This window comes from Falco naumanni, chromosome 8 (assembly GCF_017639655.2).
Source record: "Falco naumanni isolate bFalNau1 chromosome 8, bFalNau1.pat, whole genome shotgun sequence".
Lineage (NCBI taxonomy): Eukaryota > Metazoa > Chordata > Aves > Falconiformes > Falconidae > Falco > Falco naumanni.
In genome coordinates this window covers 47,884,007-47,901,417 of record NC_054061.1, presented here as the reverse complement: position 1 = coordinate 47,901,417, position 17,411 = coordinate 47,884,007, and the positions used below count along the sequence as shown (strand labels likewise).

Sequence of the window (17,411 nt, the reverse complement as noted above, 5' to 3'; positions counted from 1 at the left end):
CAGAAGTTTTGGGAAATTTAACTGTAATATTGATTCTGGACACAGAGACTTCCTTTTAATATTACTAAAAATCAGAATCTTCTTAAAGAATTTTAGACATCTGTGATCCAGTTACTGTGTTTAAAATAAAGCAAAAAAGAACAAAAGAACCCAGATCATGTTCATTTCTTCTCTTTTAGCCATCCTAATTACCTCCATGCTAAAAGACATCAACGCTGAAGAGAAAGATACGATAACATTTGAAGTTACTGTTAACTATGAAGGTATCTCATATAAATGGCTAAAGAATGGGGTGGAAATAAAATCGACTGATAAGTGCCAGATACGAACAAAGAAGCTCACACACTCACTCTCCATAAGGAATGTGCATTTTGGTGATGCTGCAGAATATACTTTTGTTGCTGGAAAAGCAGCTTCATCAGCCACTTTATATGTGGAAGGTATTTGCCCTCTTGGTTTGTATATTTAGTGAGTTCTGGTGGCTTAAATAGCAGCATGTCACTCATACTGCTTTTTTTTCCCTAGCTCGTCACATTGAATTTAGGAAGCATATTAAAGACATCAAGGTTGTGGAGAAGAAGAGGGCTATCTTTGAATGTGAAATTTCAGAACCTGACATTCAGGTCCAGTGGATGAAGGATGGGCAAGAACTCCAGATTGGTGACAGGTAAATGATGGCTTCTACACCATATTGTCTTTTTTTATGTATTTTCCTCCAGGAAATAACTTGCTTATTTTATTTTCTGATGTCCTTAGGATGAAAATTCAGAGAGAAAAATATGTCCATCGTCTCATCATTCCTTCCACAAGAATGTCTGATGCTGGTCAGTACACTGTAGTAGCAGGTGGGAACACATCCAGTGCCAATTTGATAGTGGAAGGTCGTGACATTCGTATCAGAAGCATCCGTAAAGATATTCAGGTATGTCCTATACAGAAGAATAAATATTTTATAACTTTGTCATGCAAAGAATAATGCAAAGGAAAAGCAACGGTATCTAGCCAGCAAGAGTCCTAACACAAAAATCTGTAATCATAAGGTCAGGGCCTTTTTCTAGGAAACTGAAATGTGCGACTATCTGTCAAAAAAAAAAAAAAAAAAAAAAAAAAAGGCAGCTATTTCTTACATTTATTCTACTTATTCAAAGGTCATTGAGAGACAAAGAGCTGAAATTGAATTTGAAGTCAATGAAGATGACATTGAACCACAGTGGTACAAGGATGGTATTGAGATCAACTTCCAGTATGAGGAAAGATACAGTTATGTGGTGGAAAGGAGAGTTCATCGAATGACCATCTTTGAAACCACTTACTCTGATGCTGGAGAATATACTTTTGTTGCAGGACGGAATAGGAGTTCTGTTGTTCTCTATGTGAATGGTATGTGTACCCACAAACAATGTTTTGATTGTATTTATTGCCCTCTCTTTTCCTGATTTCTTTATTCTAATTCTGAAAGTAAATAAATAAATAAATAAAAATAATAATTAAAAAAAATATCCAAAGAGAATCTTATGTCTGGAACATTAGCAAAATCCTCATGTACATGGATGTTTGTTGCTGTACTGAAATAGCTAGCTATACGAAAATGCTATAGCAGTTCTTTTCACCACTACATTTATTTAGACCAGGAAATTCTCAGGTCCAAGTAAAACTAATTTGTCCATTTGGACAAATATGCCTTGCCAGAGGGATAACCTATCAATTCTTGGACACGTTTTGCCAGAAAATACTTATGCCAACACAGCTGATTTTATTAAGGCACTTGCTGCTAGATCATTCCCCCTGTCTTAAGGAAAAGGGCAGATTTTCATAGGCATGCAATATTGGGAGTAATGAAGTAAATAAATAAATAAATCCTTTGTAATATTTGTTTAAGTCTTGATAAATATCAATAATGAGATTTCTCTCTCTCCTTCTTCCTGCCCCAATTTGCAGCTCCAGAGCCACCCCGGATAATTCAGGAGCTAGAGCCAACCACTGTGGAATCTGGCAAACCTGCCCGCTTCTGTGCTATGATATCAGGCAAACCCCAGCCCAAAATTTCCTGGTACAAAGATGATCAACAGCTCTCTCCAGGTTTCAAGTGCAAATTTCTTCATGATGCACAAGAATATACTCTATTGCTGATTGAAACTTTCCCTGAAGATGCAGCAGTATACACCTGTGAAGCAAAAAATGACTATGGAGTTGCTACAACTTCGGCTTCACTTTCAGTGGAAAGTGAGTTTCCCATACTCATAACAGTATCTGTGAAATGAGATTGTCAGCATGTGTGTGATCTTAATCTTTAAATATTACTTTTTTTCTTATTCTTTAGTCCCAGAAGTTGTTTCTCCTGAGCTAGAAGTGCCAGTGTATCCACCTGCTGTCATAATACCTCTACGTGATGCTGTTACCTCTGAGGGACAGTCTGCTAGTTTTCAGTGCAGAGTTACAGGGACAGGTGGGTTTAATGAAAACCTCTACATCCTTTCATCTCAGAATTTTTCATCTTGAACTTAAAAAAAATACATGTATATGTGCTGGTATCAGTCTTTCCACAGAAGTACAGTTGTTTGATATACACTGTTGATACATGCTATGTTATTCACAGACAGCTATTTAAGCAAGTCATTTGTCAAAGATGGCATCAAGCATGGAAGTTAAAAGCTGTCATAAAGATTAAGCATTTCTAAAAAGACGACCTGTTTCAAACAATTTGTCTTGGGAAGCTTCTCAGCTTTTTGAATGCAAACTGATGTTGGGAAACTGTGTCAGTAAAATGCAGTGTTTCAAACACAGAGTATCATGGTGGAAAAGCATTATCATGTTAAATGAATGTGATGAAGTTTCTGATGACACACAGTGTCACGTCAATTAACAACTGAAACTCTCAGTGCCTCAGTCTTTATCCTAATATTCCTGAGTGCTGCAAACAGTAAACTGCCATTGCATTCTTTTACCTAGCATAAAAAAGTGTTCTCTCATTGTCTTAAGTATACATTTTCCTTGAATAAATTTGCTATTTTGTTACATAGACTATAATTTTACAGTTAAAATAATTCTTTCCAAGTTAACACAAACCCACATAAGTCTACATTTCTTCACTTCAATAAATGGCATTAAGTATGACTAGTAATAAAATATTCACATAGTAAACTGCAGAATAAGATCCAGTTCTAATCCCAATAAATTTACAGTTATTTAAAGATAAATCTCCAAATGTATCAATAATCCTGTGTGGTAGCTGTGTAAAAGTCCACATAAAATTGGTAATATACATATATATGCAAAAATATGTAATTTGCACTTCCATAACTTGAAATCAAACTCCCTTTTTTTTTTTTTTTAAACCTATACAACAAATCTGATTCTGTTTTGGAAGTGGTGCTAAAACTCAGAAAATGTATGTTGGAAAGACTGGCCTGCCCTCTGTGCATGCTAGTGTAACTCTGTTTACAAGAACTGCATTTATGTATATGTGGAAGCTGCATTTACAGCATAGAGCACAAGGATCCTTTCATCTAGGTCCCCTTTCATGGAATCATAGAATCATTGAGGTTGGACAAGACCTTTAAGATCATGTAGTCCAACTGTTACCCTAGTGCTGCCAAGTCCACCACTAAACAGACAGGATCTTTTTTGAGAAATACGAGGTGTAAACCTTACAATATTTCCAACAAAAAAAGGCAAGATACTGTGCTTAGCAAAATAATATTCCATTTTCATTTCTTTGAACTTTTCAGCTCAACCTAGTGATTTTTATAGCCTGTTTAATCAATTGTAGCAGAATCCCTTTTTAAAAATTAGACTTTATTTCATTTTAGTAGTAGCAAAATATTTTTAAGTTTATACATTAAGAGGGGAAAGGAAAACTTATTTTTACTAAATATAGCAGCACCAGAATATGTTTTCCCATACAGATATTTCCAGTGCAGAAATCAAAACTTTAAGAAATAAGTAGGCCACTTTCCACTGATCATACATTACCAGAGTAATACAAAGCACATTTAAACTTTAAAAAGATACTTAAGATTAAGATTTCTGACATATAAATAAAAAATAGTATTTACTTACTAGTCTAATATCATGACTCACACAGTTTTATTTTTCTTCTTTCTGTTGCTTGAATAGATCTGAAAGTCTCTTGGTACAGCAAAGAGAGAGAGATCAAGCCATCACGTTTCTTTAGAATGACCCAGTTTGAAGACACTTACCAGCTGGAGATTGCTGAAGCTTATCCAGAGGATGAAGGAATCTATACTTTTGTGGCTAGTAATTCTGTAGGCCAAGTGACAAGCACTGCTACCTTGAAGTTAGAAGGTACAGTGTGCAATTAAAGACGATGTCTTGTTTCAGTCATGTTCCAATACTAATCTTATATATACACTGCTAATCATATGTGAGTCGTTGTCTGTCATGTTGTCTTTTAACTCAGTTAATTGCTCCCATTTACAATGTCCACAACATACATTTATGTCTTCAAAATATGTCGTGCATAGGAAAAGTTATTTCACAATTTTTTGATGTTCAGTGCACATCACCTTTTCATTCTCTCCAGTATTAGAATCTGTCATGCACTAAAGATGATAGAAACCTTCTTTCTGATAGAAGTGATTTGCTTACACATTCTTTGATTTGACTGTGAGGAGAATCTAGTAAGAGCTTTTATATAAAATGAATTACTTTGAAAGTGTTGGAGAACACGTTAAATAAGATGTGTACCAGGTATGGGGGCAGCTGAAAAGAAATGGTTTACATTCATATGAATTGATGAAACGTTGACCAAAGTTTAAGAGCAGAAATACTGTCTGCAGAATTTTCTATTTAAGTTCTATATTTTCCTTAATATTATTTAACCATAAATCTAATCTTTTGTTTTGTTTTTTGGGGTTTTTTTTGTTTTTTGCAACAGATTTTATAAATGATGAATTAGAGTCATGCTGTTAAGTTGGAAGTTAGAAAAAAAAATCTTGATGAGAGAGAAAATTTCTTGTAGTGTAGGGTAAGAAATTAAAAGATGGCGTGCTTCTTTTCAGGATTTAAAAAGGTTGAAGAAGTTACATCAGAGTCCCATTGGCATGTTTCTTCATCTGTTTCATTTAAGGAGAAGTCTTTTGGCCAAAGGCCCACCTTTATCCAGCCTATTTCAAGCTGCAGGGTACGCAGTGGGGAATCAGTCAGATTTCAAGCTAGAGTCACTGGCATGCCCAAACCAAAAATCCAGTGGTTTCATAATCAACAACTCATGTTGCCAACAAAAGACTTAGTTTTCTACTTTGATGAGTCTACAGGCACAGCTATAATGATTATAGTAGATGCTTTCTTAAAGCATGCTGGCCAATACTCTTGCAAGGCAAGAAATAGTGCTGGAGAAACAACTTGTACAGCTACACTTACAGTGACTGCAGAAGGTAAAACCCCATTTTTACTTCAAAGGGATTCAGTTTGTTGTATACCATACTTTTACGCTGTTACTAATGTTCTTGTTTCACACCTTTTCTTTACCAGCTAATGTTAGCACCTACTGTCTGTAACCCAGCCACTCTCGTTTCTTCTGTTCAAGCTGTAACATTCAGAAATTTGCAGATTTGTATTTTGATACAAGTCAAAAGATTAGGATCGCTTTACTGAAGGCATTCTAATTTTTAAAACAAGTAATTTAGTGATCTGTATAGCATTGACTGAGGTATTTTGTACTATCCTGTAGGGGGCGGGGAAGAAAATACCTCCTTAAACATTTCCATAAGAAGTTTCCAATGCTAAAATGGTCAACTTTGGTGAAAGAAGAGACATGGGCATTTGTGTATCAACTGCATGTATAAACTAGCTTAGGCATCACTTATCCTTCATATATGCGAATGGATAATCTTTGTGTCAAGAGAGTAGTGCATCTGGCATGCTGAGTATTCAAATGAAGATCATTCATTTTCATCCTCCATGCTGTTTGGTTTTGTTCAGAGCAGGACCCAGTAAAGTTCTTTAGATACTAATGTTGTTATTTTTGTTACTTGATTACACAGTGCAAGCCCTAGATAGGCAAAGTTCTGGGAAAGATGTAAAAGAGTCTATCCGGTCACAGGCTATATCAGAACTTCATGTTCCTCCTCTCACAAAGAAGAACATTAAAACTTATCAAAAAGAATTTAAATCAATGCAACAACCATCACAGGAATTGGGTGTACAGGTTTTTGAGCACATATCAGAAAATTTGACCATGAAGGCTACATCAGTTGAAGAAATGGAAGCCACGCACACAACAATCCTTTCCCAAACATCTCAGAGCACCAGGATCTGTATGACCTCTGCTCAGGAAATGAAGGATGTCCCTCCAAAGATTCTCTTGCCTCTCAGAGACTTAACTGTGAAATGTGGTGACACTGCTCAGTTCGTATGTGCCTTAGAAAATGAGTTCTCTGAGTATCTTTGGACCCATGAAGGTGAAAGGATAGAATTGTCTGAAAAACTGAAGATATCACAAAATGGAAGTGTCCTACTGCTCACAGTCCTAAATACTCAGCTGACTGATCAAGGACTGTACAGTTGTACTGTATATAATGGTTACGGAGGGACAACAACTGCTGCAATACTAACAGTCAAAGGTGGTTATCTGACTTTTAACATTATGACTTACCTTTTGCAACTTCATTATCACTGCCTACAGATCACTTATATTTCCTTTATTGTCGGTAATACTAAGCTCTAGTAAGAATGCTTTCGGGTTTTTCCTCCACATTTACAGCTCTATTCGTAAGTGACACGTGCAGTACCAGGAAGCTGGTATTGTAACTTCATGCTTCTTCCCAGCAAGTCACAGATGTCTGGAGCTTTTTATTCCTCATATCCTTCATGATATGCAGTGAGATGTAAAGGAAAACAGGCTGATAGGAATTCTTATATTTTGAGAATTCCTGGAGTTTAAGGGAGATTATAATGTCAGATAAGCAATGTTAAACTAGATACCTGGTCATTTCAAACTCTGTGCATCCAACTTGTTTCCAGTAAATCCAAAGTTATAATTCCGAGGTTAGTGATAGGGGTCAATGTACTTGAAAGGATTCATGGGTGCAAGTGTTGTGTTACTGAATTAATGAATTGTATTCTACTTCCACTCTCCTTGAGATATATTTATTTTTGCTAAGACTCCTTACACTTCTTCCTGACCATCAGTGTATTAAAATGTTAGTAGTGTTGCCACTAGTGAAGATGCAAAAATTTATTATCACCACACTGGACAGGTGATTGTATTTCAGGTGAGCTCAAAGGAATCAAGAGCAGAAAACTCAGATGAATAGTGAGGAAGCCGTTGACCCTGTTGATTTTTCTCTTACACGTTGAAGTTTCTTTCTTCAGTCTTGAACTATGCAAAGCACTTCACAGTTTTCTGCTGCTACTTTCTAAATTGAGGCTCTACATTAAAAGAAAATATGTGCTTGTATTAGGCATTACCAACCAAGTCTTGGTCCCAAGAAAGTCCTACAGGCTTAACTGGTACCTAGAATTAGCCCAGCAGGAATAGAGCTCTTAAATGTGTAATCGCTCATGTTTAATAGTGTTGTTGTAGCACTAATATACTGGACATTCTTTCAGTACTAATTATTGGGGTTTTCCCCCTAAGTATATTTTTTTTATTCCTGCAAAACATTGACCTAATCCTTTTCCTAACTTTATTCTTACCTAGCAAATGAAGCACAAGCAAAAGCAGTAACAAAAATTACCCTTGAATCAGATACTAAAAGCTTTAAAGCAGCCAAAGATTGTCAGTTTAAAGCATCTGAAGTTAAGCAAGAATCTTCCAAGAAAACATCGAGCTTGTTTATATCTGCATCCCAAAGACCATATGAAACTGAGAAACAAAGAAACAGAGTCTGCTATCCTGATGTTGTGCCATGTGAGGACATCACAGAAACTGATGCTGAAGCACCAGAGTTTCTTGAAACTCTACCTTCAGAAACCACTGTAAAAGAAGGAGATGATGTTTTACTGTCTTGTGTAATGAAAGGTGTGCCTACACCTTGCGTGGTCTGGCTGTGCAATCAGCTAATAGTTGAGGAGTCTGCATTGTGTTCCTTAAAACATGATGGGCCATTGTGCAGTTTAAGATTGTTGAAAGTTGGTCAGAACCACAAGGGTATATACAAGTGCAGAATAGTTAATCCTGCAGGACAAGCCGAGTGCAGCACCCATCTGAGAGTGACAGGTTGGCAACTGCATGTTCCTTCCAAGTATCAATTCCTCATGCATAGCATCATTGCATTCCAGTACATTCATTCCCTGGGAGATGGTAAAGTACGAGAAGCATCTCATTAGTCTGTGGGTTGTTGAATGTATTCTTCAGAGATTTAAGGCATGATAAAGGCATGTTACTTTAGAAACTTTCTCCCACCTTGAAAAAAAGAAAGAAAATCTTAGAGAAAAGTGTACATTGCAAAAAAGTTTGAAAGCATTTGATTAATCTATTCTCAGAATTTATCAAGTGTTTGAATTGTTTGGCATGCGTTTATGTGTACGTATGTGTGAATTTCTATATATTTGCAAGAGAGATTGGATATTTTTACTATATAAAGTGTTGATTGAGCAACCATAGCTCAAAATTCTTTGTCTTTTTATTTTAGCTCCGGAAAAAATTATTCATGAGAAGCTAGAGGAAGAGATTGAAATGGAAGTGAAAGGTACAGTCACCAATGATGATACACTGAATAATTAGTACCAGTAATTAGTAACATCGTGAAAAGCTTTTATCTGCTTACATGTAGTGTCTGATGGGGAAAGAAAGACACATTTTAAAGCATATTGGAACATGTTGCATGTTTGTTTTGATATGCAGAGGGTTACCTGCATTATAAAGTTATTTAAGTTTTAAAATATGTTTAAAACTTCAAATTTATAATTTTGCAGCCATATTCTTAACTTTTACTTCATGCTTTGCAGCTGTTCACAGAGCTTTTATTTGTTCAATTTCCTTTTGAATGCATGGAATAGTTTACTTCAGAAGGAAGTTATACAGATCTTAATCATTATATTTAAATAAGTTAGCTACCTAACAGTTCAGTGGACACTACTGGATGGACGAATGGATAGATGAAGTATACTAGAAAGCATTTGTTGTTTAGGATATATGAAAGCTACACATTCCCATTGATTCCTTGCACTTTTTTTACATACATTAATTCATCATTATACATCTCTTACCCTGGCTTGCAGATAGCATACGTGGTTCATGTTGCTTGCTTTTTTCCCTGTGCATAACACTGTGAAGTTAGTGGCTGTATTAGTTCGAATAAACGCCTTCTCATTTCATGTTAGCTAATTACTTACTTTTAAAAAATATTTTTCAAAATACTTTTTCTCAATTATATAAACATTTAATCTACAAACAGAGGGGTCAGAAAGGGCGTTTATTCTACTGTCTGCAAGTCAGGTAAGATTTTCTTCTTTGCCACCCAAAGACACACAGCTTTTCCAGGCAGCAAAAACATACACGCAGAAGAACGTGTTGTTTTGAAATACATTTTTGCTTGTTCAAGAAGAAATTTCCACAGTCTGAAGAAAGAACAGACAACGAACGATTTTCGTGTCAATCTTTAAAACAGAGCAAGGCATTGCGTTTATTCGAACAAATATGGTGAGTGAATTACTTTTTTTTTCCTGGGTGTGTGATGAAATCTGTTGCATGCCCATTTTTTATTTCAATATATTGCTATTTCATTTTTTTCAATCAGACAGTAGGCAGAGTGTGGTGTGTTGTAACCCAGTCTCCTTCTCTTGCAGAGCGGCACAGCGAGGCCAACCTTGAGGGACCTGGGACAGCGGCGATGCTGGCTTGCTCCCAGAACTGTAAACCTACCTTCACACAGGGCCTGAAGTGTAGGTCTGTCATGGAGGGGGACCCTGCACTCTTCTGGTGCAAGCTGGTGGCATGCCCGGCACCCCACATGGCCTGGTTTCACAACAACCGGCCGGTCCACCAGGACTGCCGCAAGGTGATCCGCACTGAGAGTGAGGAGCACACACACCATGCCAGCCTGGAGGTGCGGGATGTGAGGGAGCATGATGCTGGCAGCTACAGGGTATTTGCCATTAACAGTGAGGGCTCAGCTGAGTCCACTGCCTCACTGCTGGTGGCACACAGTAGGGAGCAGCAGGGCCTGGGTTTTGCAGGGAAAGCGGAGTGGATGCAGGAGAGCTGGGAGTGCCTGCTGCAGCAGAGGCAGGAGGACCGGCTGCGAGTGGTGCTCCGCTGCACTGGCTCACCCTTTGACAAGGGGCAGGATGCTGAGCAGTTGCTTGGGGACCTCTCCCCAGCCCGGAGCATGGTACGAACCATCCGTTTCCAGAGACTGCCACTGGTGGGGCCTCACCGTCCAGGGCTGGCATGTCGTAAGGAGCACAGTGGCACAGTGGCGCATGCTGAGGAGCTGTTGGATGAGGAGACCCGGTGGAAGCTGCAGCGGCTGCGGGAGGCAAAGAGGGCAATGCTGAAAAAGAAGCAGGAATCCCTCATATCCATGCCCCAGGGGCACCCTCCTGGGAAGCCCAGCCCACCTGAGATGGGTGCGATGATGGAGTGCTCGGAGGCCCTTGCGGTGCAAGTAGTAAAAGGGTACTGCAGGCCCAAGGCTGTAGGGGAGAGGTGGAAGATGCCAGGTGGGCTCCTGGAGCCCTGCCCACCCCTCTTTGTCCAGGAGATCAAGCCCAAGGAGGCTGTTGAGGGGCACAGATGCACCTTCTCCTGCCTCTTCCATGGCCGTCCACAGCCCACAGTCACTTGGTACAACAACGCCAAGCCCGTGGGGCGCATCCAGGGCACTGCTGTTCACACCACAGAGTGTTGTTCTACACTGACCTTCCCATCCCTGCTCCCACAGCATGGTGGCACTGTCACCTGCGTGATATTCAACCCACTGGGCACAGTCAGCACCTCGGCTGCACTCCATGTGAGGCCGCGGATGCCAGTCTATCAGGTCATGAAGAAGGAGGAGGAGGAAGAAGTGAAGGAGGAAGAAGTGAAGGAGGAAGAAGAAGTGAAGAAGGAGGAGGAAGTAAAGGAGGAAGAAGAAGTGAAGGAGGAGGAGGAAGTGAAGGAGGAAGAAGAAGGGGAGAAAGATAAGGAGGAGGAGGAGGAGGAGGAAGTGGGCCTGGCCTTCACAGCAGAGCAGGGACTTCCAAGTGTAGTTCCAGACTCAGACTCTCTGTCACTGCCTGTGGAAATTAAAATCACTGCCCCCACTCCAACACCAGAGCAAGACACAGAGATGAGAGAGACCACGCGGCCCTCTCCAGACCAGACTGCTCCCACCATAAAGCACAAGTTCAAATTTTCATTTGATGTGGGAAATGAGCCACCCCGTATTGTGGCAGAAGCCCCAGCACACATTCACTGCCACGAAGGGGAGGCAGTGGTATTGGAGTGTGCTGTGTCTGGGCAGCCTCCCCCAGCTGTGGCCTGGTCCCTGAATGGCCAGAGCCTCTCTGCCAGTGAGAGGCTAAAGTTTGAGGAAGGCAAGAATGGTGTGTACCGCTTACACATCCGAGGGGTCTCTGTTGTGGATGCTGGGCTGTATTGTTGTGTGGCCAAGAATGTGGCTGGAACAGTGCAGACTACCTCTGAGCTGACAGTGCAGCCCAGTGCACCCAGGTTGTATAGCAAGGATAGAGATGCTGAGGAATTGCCTGCCATAGACGATGTTCTGCACCTCCAAGATGTCAGCACACTTGGTAAGGATGAAGAGGAACAGATCACATGCCCCAAGGAGGAGGAAGCCCACGTACCCTGGTCCCTGAGGCTGTCTCCTCCATCTCCTGGTGAACAGTTAGAAGAGGAGTGTGAGAAAAATCCTGACTTCAGGGAAAGAGAGATGGAGGAAACAATGGTGCTGGATATCACGGAGGTTTATGCAAGGCAAGAAATGGGTTATACAGAAGAAAGTGTGAGGGATACAGGTGGTATGTCTGAGATGAGGCAGCACAGGGGAGAAGCTGTCTCTGAGGAACACATCTTGGGAATTGATGCCACTGAGCTGTACCCCAGCATGTCCAAGGAAGAACATGAACTGGTGGCCAAGGACTCCGGTCACTTTTCAGAGGAGCTGGAGGCTGAAGGAGACAAGATGGTACCACATACAGATACTCTATCCTGGGACATCTTGAAGTCACCATTTATGGAAGTGAAAGGGCAAACACATGCCTCTAAGCAGTCTGCTCTGGCAAGTGAGTGTGAGGATTCACCATTTTTCATTCCTATGTCACCTGTGGTGCAAGGTGGGAGTCATGTTTACATGGAGGAGAGCAAGGCCCCTGCCTGGGAGGCAATGTCTCCTGATGTGCCTCTTGCAGAAGAGCCAAGTGTGCCTGACCTGCAGAATATCATTACAGGCACACCCACAAAGGAGCAGTTTGGCTTTTATGACTTCTGTACAGAGCAGCAGCAGGAGGAACAGGCCAAGGAGCAAGAGAGATCAGCTGATATTGAGCAGGGCATCAAGGTTGATCATCCTTGTAAAGAAGAAAAAATTGATGCTAAGGAAGCCACACACTGGGAAATGCACAATGATGGACAAGTACTGCAAGAAATGGAGTCTGATGCAGGGAACTCTTGTTTGGACCTAATTCTCACTCCTGGCATAGAAAACTCAGGTCAGGATTTTACTGAGGAAGTTGAAGTTCACCTAGAAGAAGTGCATTTTAAAGAGCAGCCATTGCCATCTGAGACTGATGAGACCAATATCACCTTTGATCTGAAGAAGTTTGCAGAGCCTTTCCCAGCTGCAGCGACTGTGGACACAGAACAGGCACAAACCCCCACAGCTCTGGAGAGTGTGAAGGTAGGAGTGACTGGGCTTGTTTTTGCTGTGCACCAATGCGATGTGCCTGTGGAAGAGATATCTCTGAGTGAGGAGTTGCATCAGAGCTATGGGATGCAGCAGGAGGAGGTCAGTGCCCAGGAAGAAGCACAGCCAAAAGAAGTCAGAAGTGCTGATTGGCAAATCTCTAATGGGGACCGTGGCAGCATCATGGTATCTGCTGAAGAGGAATCTTCTGCTGAAGAAATTAATGAGTCAGAAGTGTGTGTCTGTGGCAAGGATTCACTTGAAGGGCAAACTCACAGTTTTCTGGGGGAGTCGAGAGCAGATTTCCAAAGAGGAGTGCAGGAAACACGTGTGTGGGAGAGTGGGGAACAACCGGAGACTACAGACTCCCAAAGTGAAAGCTTTATCATTGACTTGAAAAAAGCTGCACATGAAAAGAAACCCCAGGCTGGACATCAGGCTGAAGAGGAAGAAGTTTCTGGGATAGTAAAGGTCTTTGAGACAGGAATGAGCAGCTCCACCTGTGAGGTGGAAAGCACAGATTCTCTTGAGGAGATGGTCAGGGACACCCAACAGGAACTAAACACAACCAAGGGCTTCTCTTTTGGGCGACTCCTGCTTGGTTTGATAATGGATGATCCTGTTGCACAAAAGGAGCAAAGGAAGGATTCTTGGGGCAAGAAGAGGACTCCTACTGAGGAAGCTTCTGGGAACAGCCTGGATGGAAAAGGACTGTTGGAGGATATTTCTGCAGGTCCAGAGCCCAGTGCTGTTCAAGCCTCAGAGCTGGAGCCTGACTTGTGCCTAGCCAAGTATTTAAGGTCAACTGGGATGCAGGAAACTCCAGATCTCAAAGGGACAGTTCAGAAGGAGCAGCGAGAGACCATCACTTCACTGGAAGTGGAGGAGGTTACCTTCAACACAGTTTACGACTATTACAACAACCAGCAGGAACTTGTACGGCCCTTCTCTCCTGAGTCGGAAATGTCTATAGAGCTGGAGAGTGGGAGCAGAGAGGAGTCACCTGATTCGGACCGCTTCTACACACCTCCTTCCTCAGTGGAGATCTTTGAAACTGCTTCATCAGCATCCTACCACACACCACTTAGCACGCCTGAGCGCTACTCCACACCATCTGAGGGCTCAGAGTACAGCACACCACCCGAGCGCTACTCCACACCATCTGAAGGCTCAGGGTACAACACGCCGCCTGAGCGCTACTCCACACCATCTGAGGGCTCAGAGTACAGCACGCCGTCCGAGCACTACTCCACACCATCTGAAGGCTCAGTGTACAGCACACCACCTGAGCACCACTCCACACCCTCCAAGGGTTCAAAATGCAACACACCCTTGGAGCTCTACTTCACACCTTCCGAGGGACCCTGCTCTGCATCAGGGGACAGCACACCACCAGAGTGCTACTGGACCCCCACTGGGGAGTATATGGATGCCCTGACCATGCTTCCCCTCTGTGAGAGAAGGCAGCAGCCTCCAGATCAGCCACAGGCTGAGGTGTTTAGGACCCCCTGTGAAGCCCTGGAGCCATCAGGCAGGGAGATGCCACCTGCATTCCTCAAGGCATTGAGCAAGAGGAGGCTGTATGAGGGCAGCACGCTGAGCTTTGTGGCTGAGGTGGTGGGTGTGCCCAAGCCAGGGGTGAAGTGGTATCATAATAAATCATTGTTGGAGCTGGATGAGAGAGTGCAGATAGAGCAGGATGGTGACAAATTTTTCCTGGAGATCACTAACGTGCAGAAAGCTGATCGAGGACAGTATTTGTGCCATGCAGTGAACATTGTTGGGGAAGCTAAAAGTATCGCCCAGGTGGAAGTTTTGTCTGAAGATGGGCGGTCACTAGCACTGCCACCTCCTGTCACACATCAGCATGTTATACACTTTGACTTGGAGCAAAACACATCTTCAAGGTCACCTTCACCACAGGAAATCCTCCTAGAAGTGGAGCTGGATGAAAATGAGGTGAAGGAGTTTGAGAAGCAGGTCAAAATCATAACCAGTCCCGAATTTAGCCCAGATAAGAAAAGCATGGTGGTTTCCCTGGATGTTCTTCCACTTGCCTTGTTGGAACAAGCTGCAGGCTTGGCCACAGAGGAGAATGAGGATGTAAAAATTGATTTCCAAGTAACTGAAATGCCTCCCCGCTTTGCTGTGCCCTTTGCTGATGTCAAGGTGATAGAAGGCTTGGAAGCAGTGTTTGAATGTGTGGTAACAGGTACTCCTGTGCCAGTAGTGCAGTGGTTCAGAGGCGACACCTGTGTGACACCTGCCACAGGGAAGTATGTTGTGAGTCAGAAGGAGGGACTTCACACTCTGAAGGTCCAAAATGTAGGTCCTTCTGATGGTGGCTGGTATCGCTGTCGGGCAGTGAATAGGCTGGGAGAAGCAGTGTGCAAAGGCTCCCTTGTAGTCATGGTTCAGCAGGGAGCAAGTGCTAACGTGAGAAGTGAGAGTGTCACGGGCAGTGAACCACACAGGCCCCGGAAGTGTGACATGCTTTTGAGTAAGACTGTGAGCCCAGGTGACCATTCAGAAATAGAGCTGGAGCTTGAGTTTGAGCCGCACGTAGATGACTCAGAGAAAGCGATCCGTCTGCTTGCAGCGACTCAGGAAGACCAGGACGTAGAAGGCAAGAAGTGTGTCAGTGTTAGTTTTGATGTGTTTGCAGAGCCATCCCAAGAGGAATGGGTTGAGTTCAAGGCAGAGGACTCTGAGAGCTGCAGCTTTGAGTTCCAGGTCACAGAAACCCCTCCCAAATTTCTGAGGCTCATTTCTGACTATAGTACATTTGTAGGTGCCTCAGTATGCTTTCAGTGTCTTGTTACTGGTTTCCCCCACCCCAGTGTCCGCTGGTACAAGGATGGGGTGTTGCTGGAGGGGGACAGGTACTGTATGCAGGAAGAGCAGAGGGGCTCTCATAGCCTTACTATTGAAAACTTGATGCAAAATGACAGTGGGCAGTACAAATGTATAGCTACTAACAGGGCAGGGATTGCTGAGACTTGTGCTGTGTTAACATTATACTAAATTTCCATAATTCATTTTAGAGTCTCTTTTGAAACACTAAATGTTTTTATGCTGTTGGTCACTGCAGGTAAAAATGCAGCACTCATTTTAGGGGCATTGTTTTTCATCTCTTTAGGGATGGAAACCACTCTGGGCATATTTCTGGCTCACTTAATTGGGTAATTCAAGTGAGATTTCGTCTGTGCGTAGGCTTTGTGCACACTTTCTGCACCGAGGTATATTTCAGGCTTTTTCCAAGCTCCTTACCCATTCTTGTAAAGATATTGTAATTGAAATTCATTTATTCAGGACTGATTTTTTTTTCATATAGTGTACATATTTCTGTTTGTTTGTAGTAGTGCAATCATTATTGTTTTATGTAGGCTAGAAATTACCTGAAAATGTAGAAACCAATTTTTCTCATAACGTAAAGGAATGGAATACTAGCTTCCACTTGCTGTTTAGTTTGGTTATAGTTAAACTGGTATTCCCCCTTCTCACAATGTTGTGTCAGAACGTGTGAGACTCACTGATTCAAATCCTGTGTTTACAGTTTCTATCACTGCAAAATTCTTACATCCATGGGCCTCATTCTACTGACTCATGGAATTAAATGACTTGTTTTTCAAGTCAATAGAAATATGCTGTTGCAAAGAAAAGCAACATAATGGGTAGAAAATGAAAGTTTTGCGTTAGTAGAGACTGGACAGGATTTTTTTCTCTATTACCAAGTAATAAACGTGAAAACATATTTTGTACTGTATCTTTAGAAGTTAAAGGGAAAGGAGAGGGAGCATAATAAGTCAATGATGTAACTGTAAATTCATTAAAATAATTTTGGTTGTCCCCGTATTCCAGTGTCATTCATAAAAAATACTTAGTAAAAAAGTGAGAGATTTTTATGCAGTATTCTTGTTTCACATTAGAAATAAGTCTCTACATTTTCCTCTTTTCTTTTTTAAGTTAGTGACAGTTAAGTGTGCTATGTGTCAAGATGGCAAGAAATAAGTAGAATACATTCAATTAACTGTGGCATTTTCTCAGCAGAAGAGATTTTTATGTTAATGTTCTCAATTTGAGTATATATTTTTGTATTTAAAATAACGATAATATTTAGGAGAAGGAATCAGCACTAGCTGACATAATTAAATCAGAACTAAATCTATCTGACGTAAACGGTAACTTAATTAGGAAAAATATGCTAAAAGTATGAAAATTATTAATTAATGTTTATCAGAAGTTAATTCTCTAATGCATGTGCCAGCTTTCCATTTACCTATATGTCAAGGTGAAACCTTGAGTTCAACAACCCTAAGCAAAAACTAGTTTTGCTTTGATCACACCTGTTCATGAGGATCTTCCCGTTATTTACAGATTACTGTCAGTTGCCTTGCAAACTGCTTTAAGGCACATGGTGATGTTAAGCATAAAAGAACTATTCCTATAGTACATTAAATTATATTGAATCATATTCTTATTTCTGAGTTTGATGTGTCCTCATGCTGAGGTCAGGATGCCTCAAAAACTCAATAATATTTTAAGACTATCCCATCACTCATCTGGGATAGTAATTTTTGATCAAAAGATTAACTTTGC

At 41.4% G+C, this 17,411-nt stretch overlaps 1 protein-coding gene across 1 annotated transcript in view; it reads left to right on the top strand.

Annotated features, from left to right (window-relative positions):
- Positions 1–17,411, top strand: part of TTN (titin) — a 238,111-nt gene that overhangs the window by 29,088 nt on the left and 191,612 nt on the right. Inside the window, exons 36-43 of the mRNA XM_040603460.1 lie at positions 180–440; positions 526–667; positions 757–922; positions 1,149–1,380; positions 1,939–2,223; positions 2,321–2,446; positions 4,117–4,305; positions 8,598–8,654. Of these exons, the coding sequence (XP_040459394.1) occupies positions 180–440; positions 526–667; positions 757–922; positions 1,149–1,380; positions 1,939–2,223; positions 2,321–2,446; positions 4,117–4,305; positions 8,598–8,654 (1,458 nt within the window). The remainder of the gene's footprint in view (positions 1–179; positions 441–525; positions 668–756; positions 923–1,148; positions 1,381–1,938; positions 2,224–2,320; positions 2,447–4,116; positions 4,306–8,597; positions 8,655–17,411) is intronic.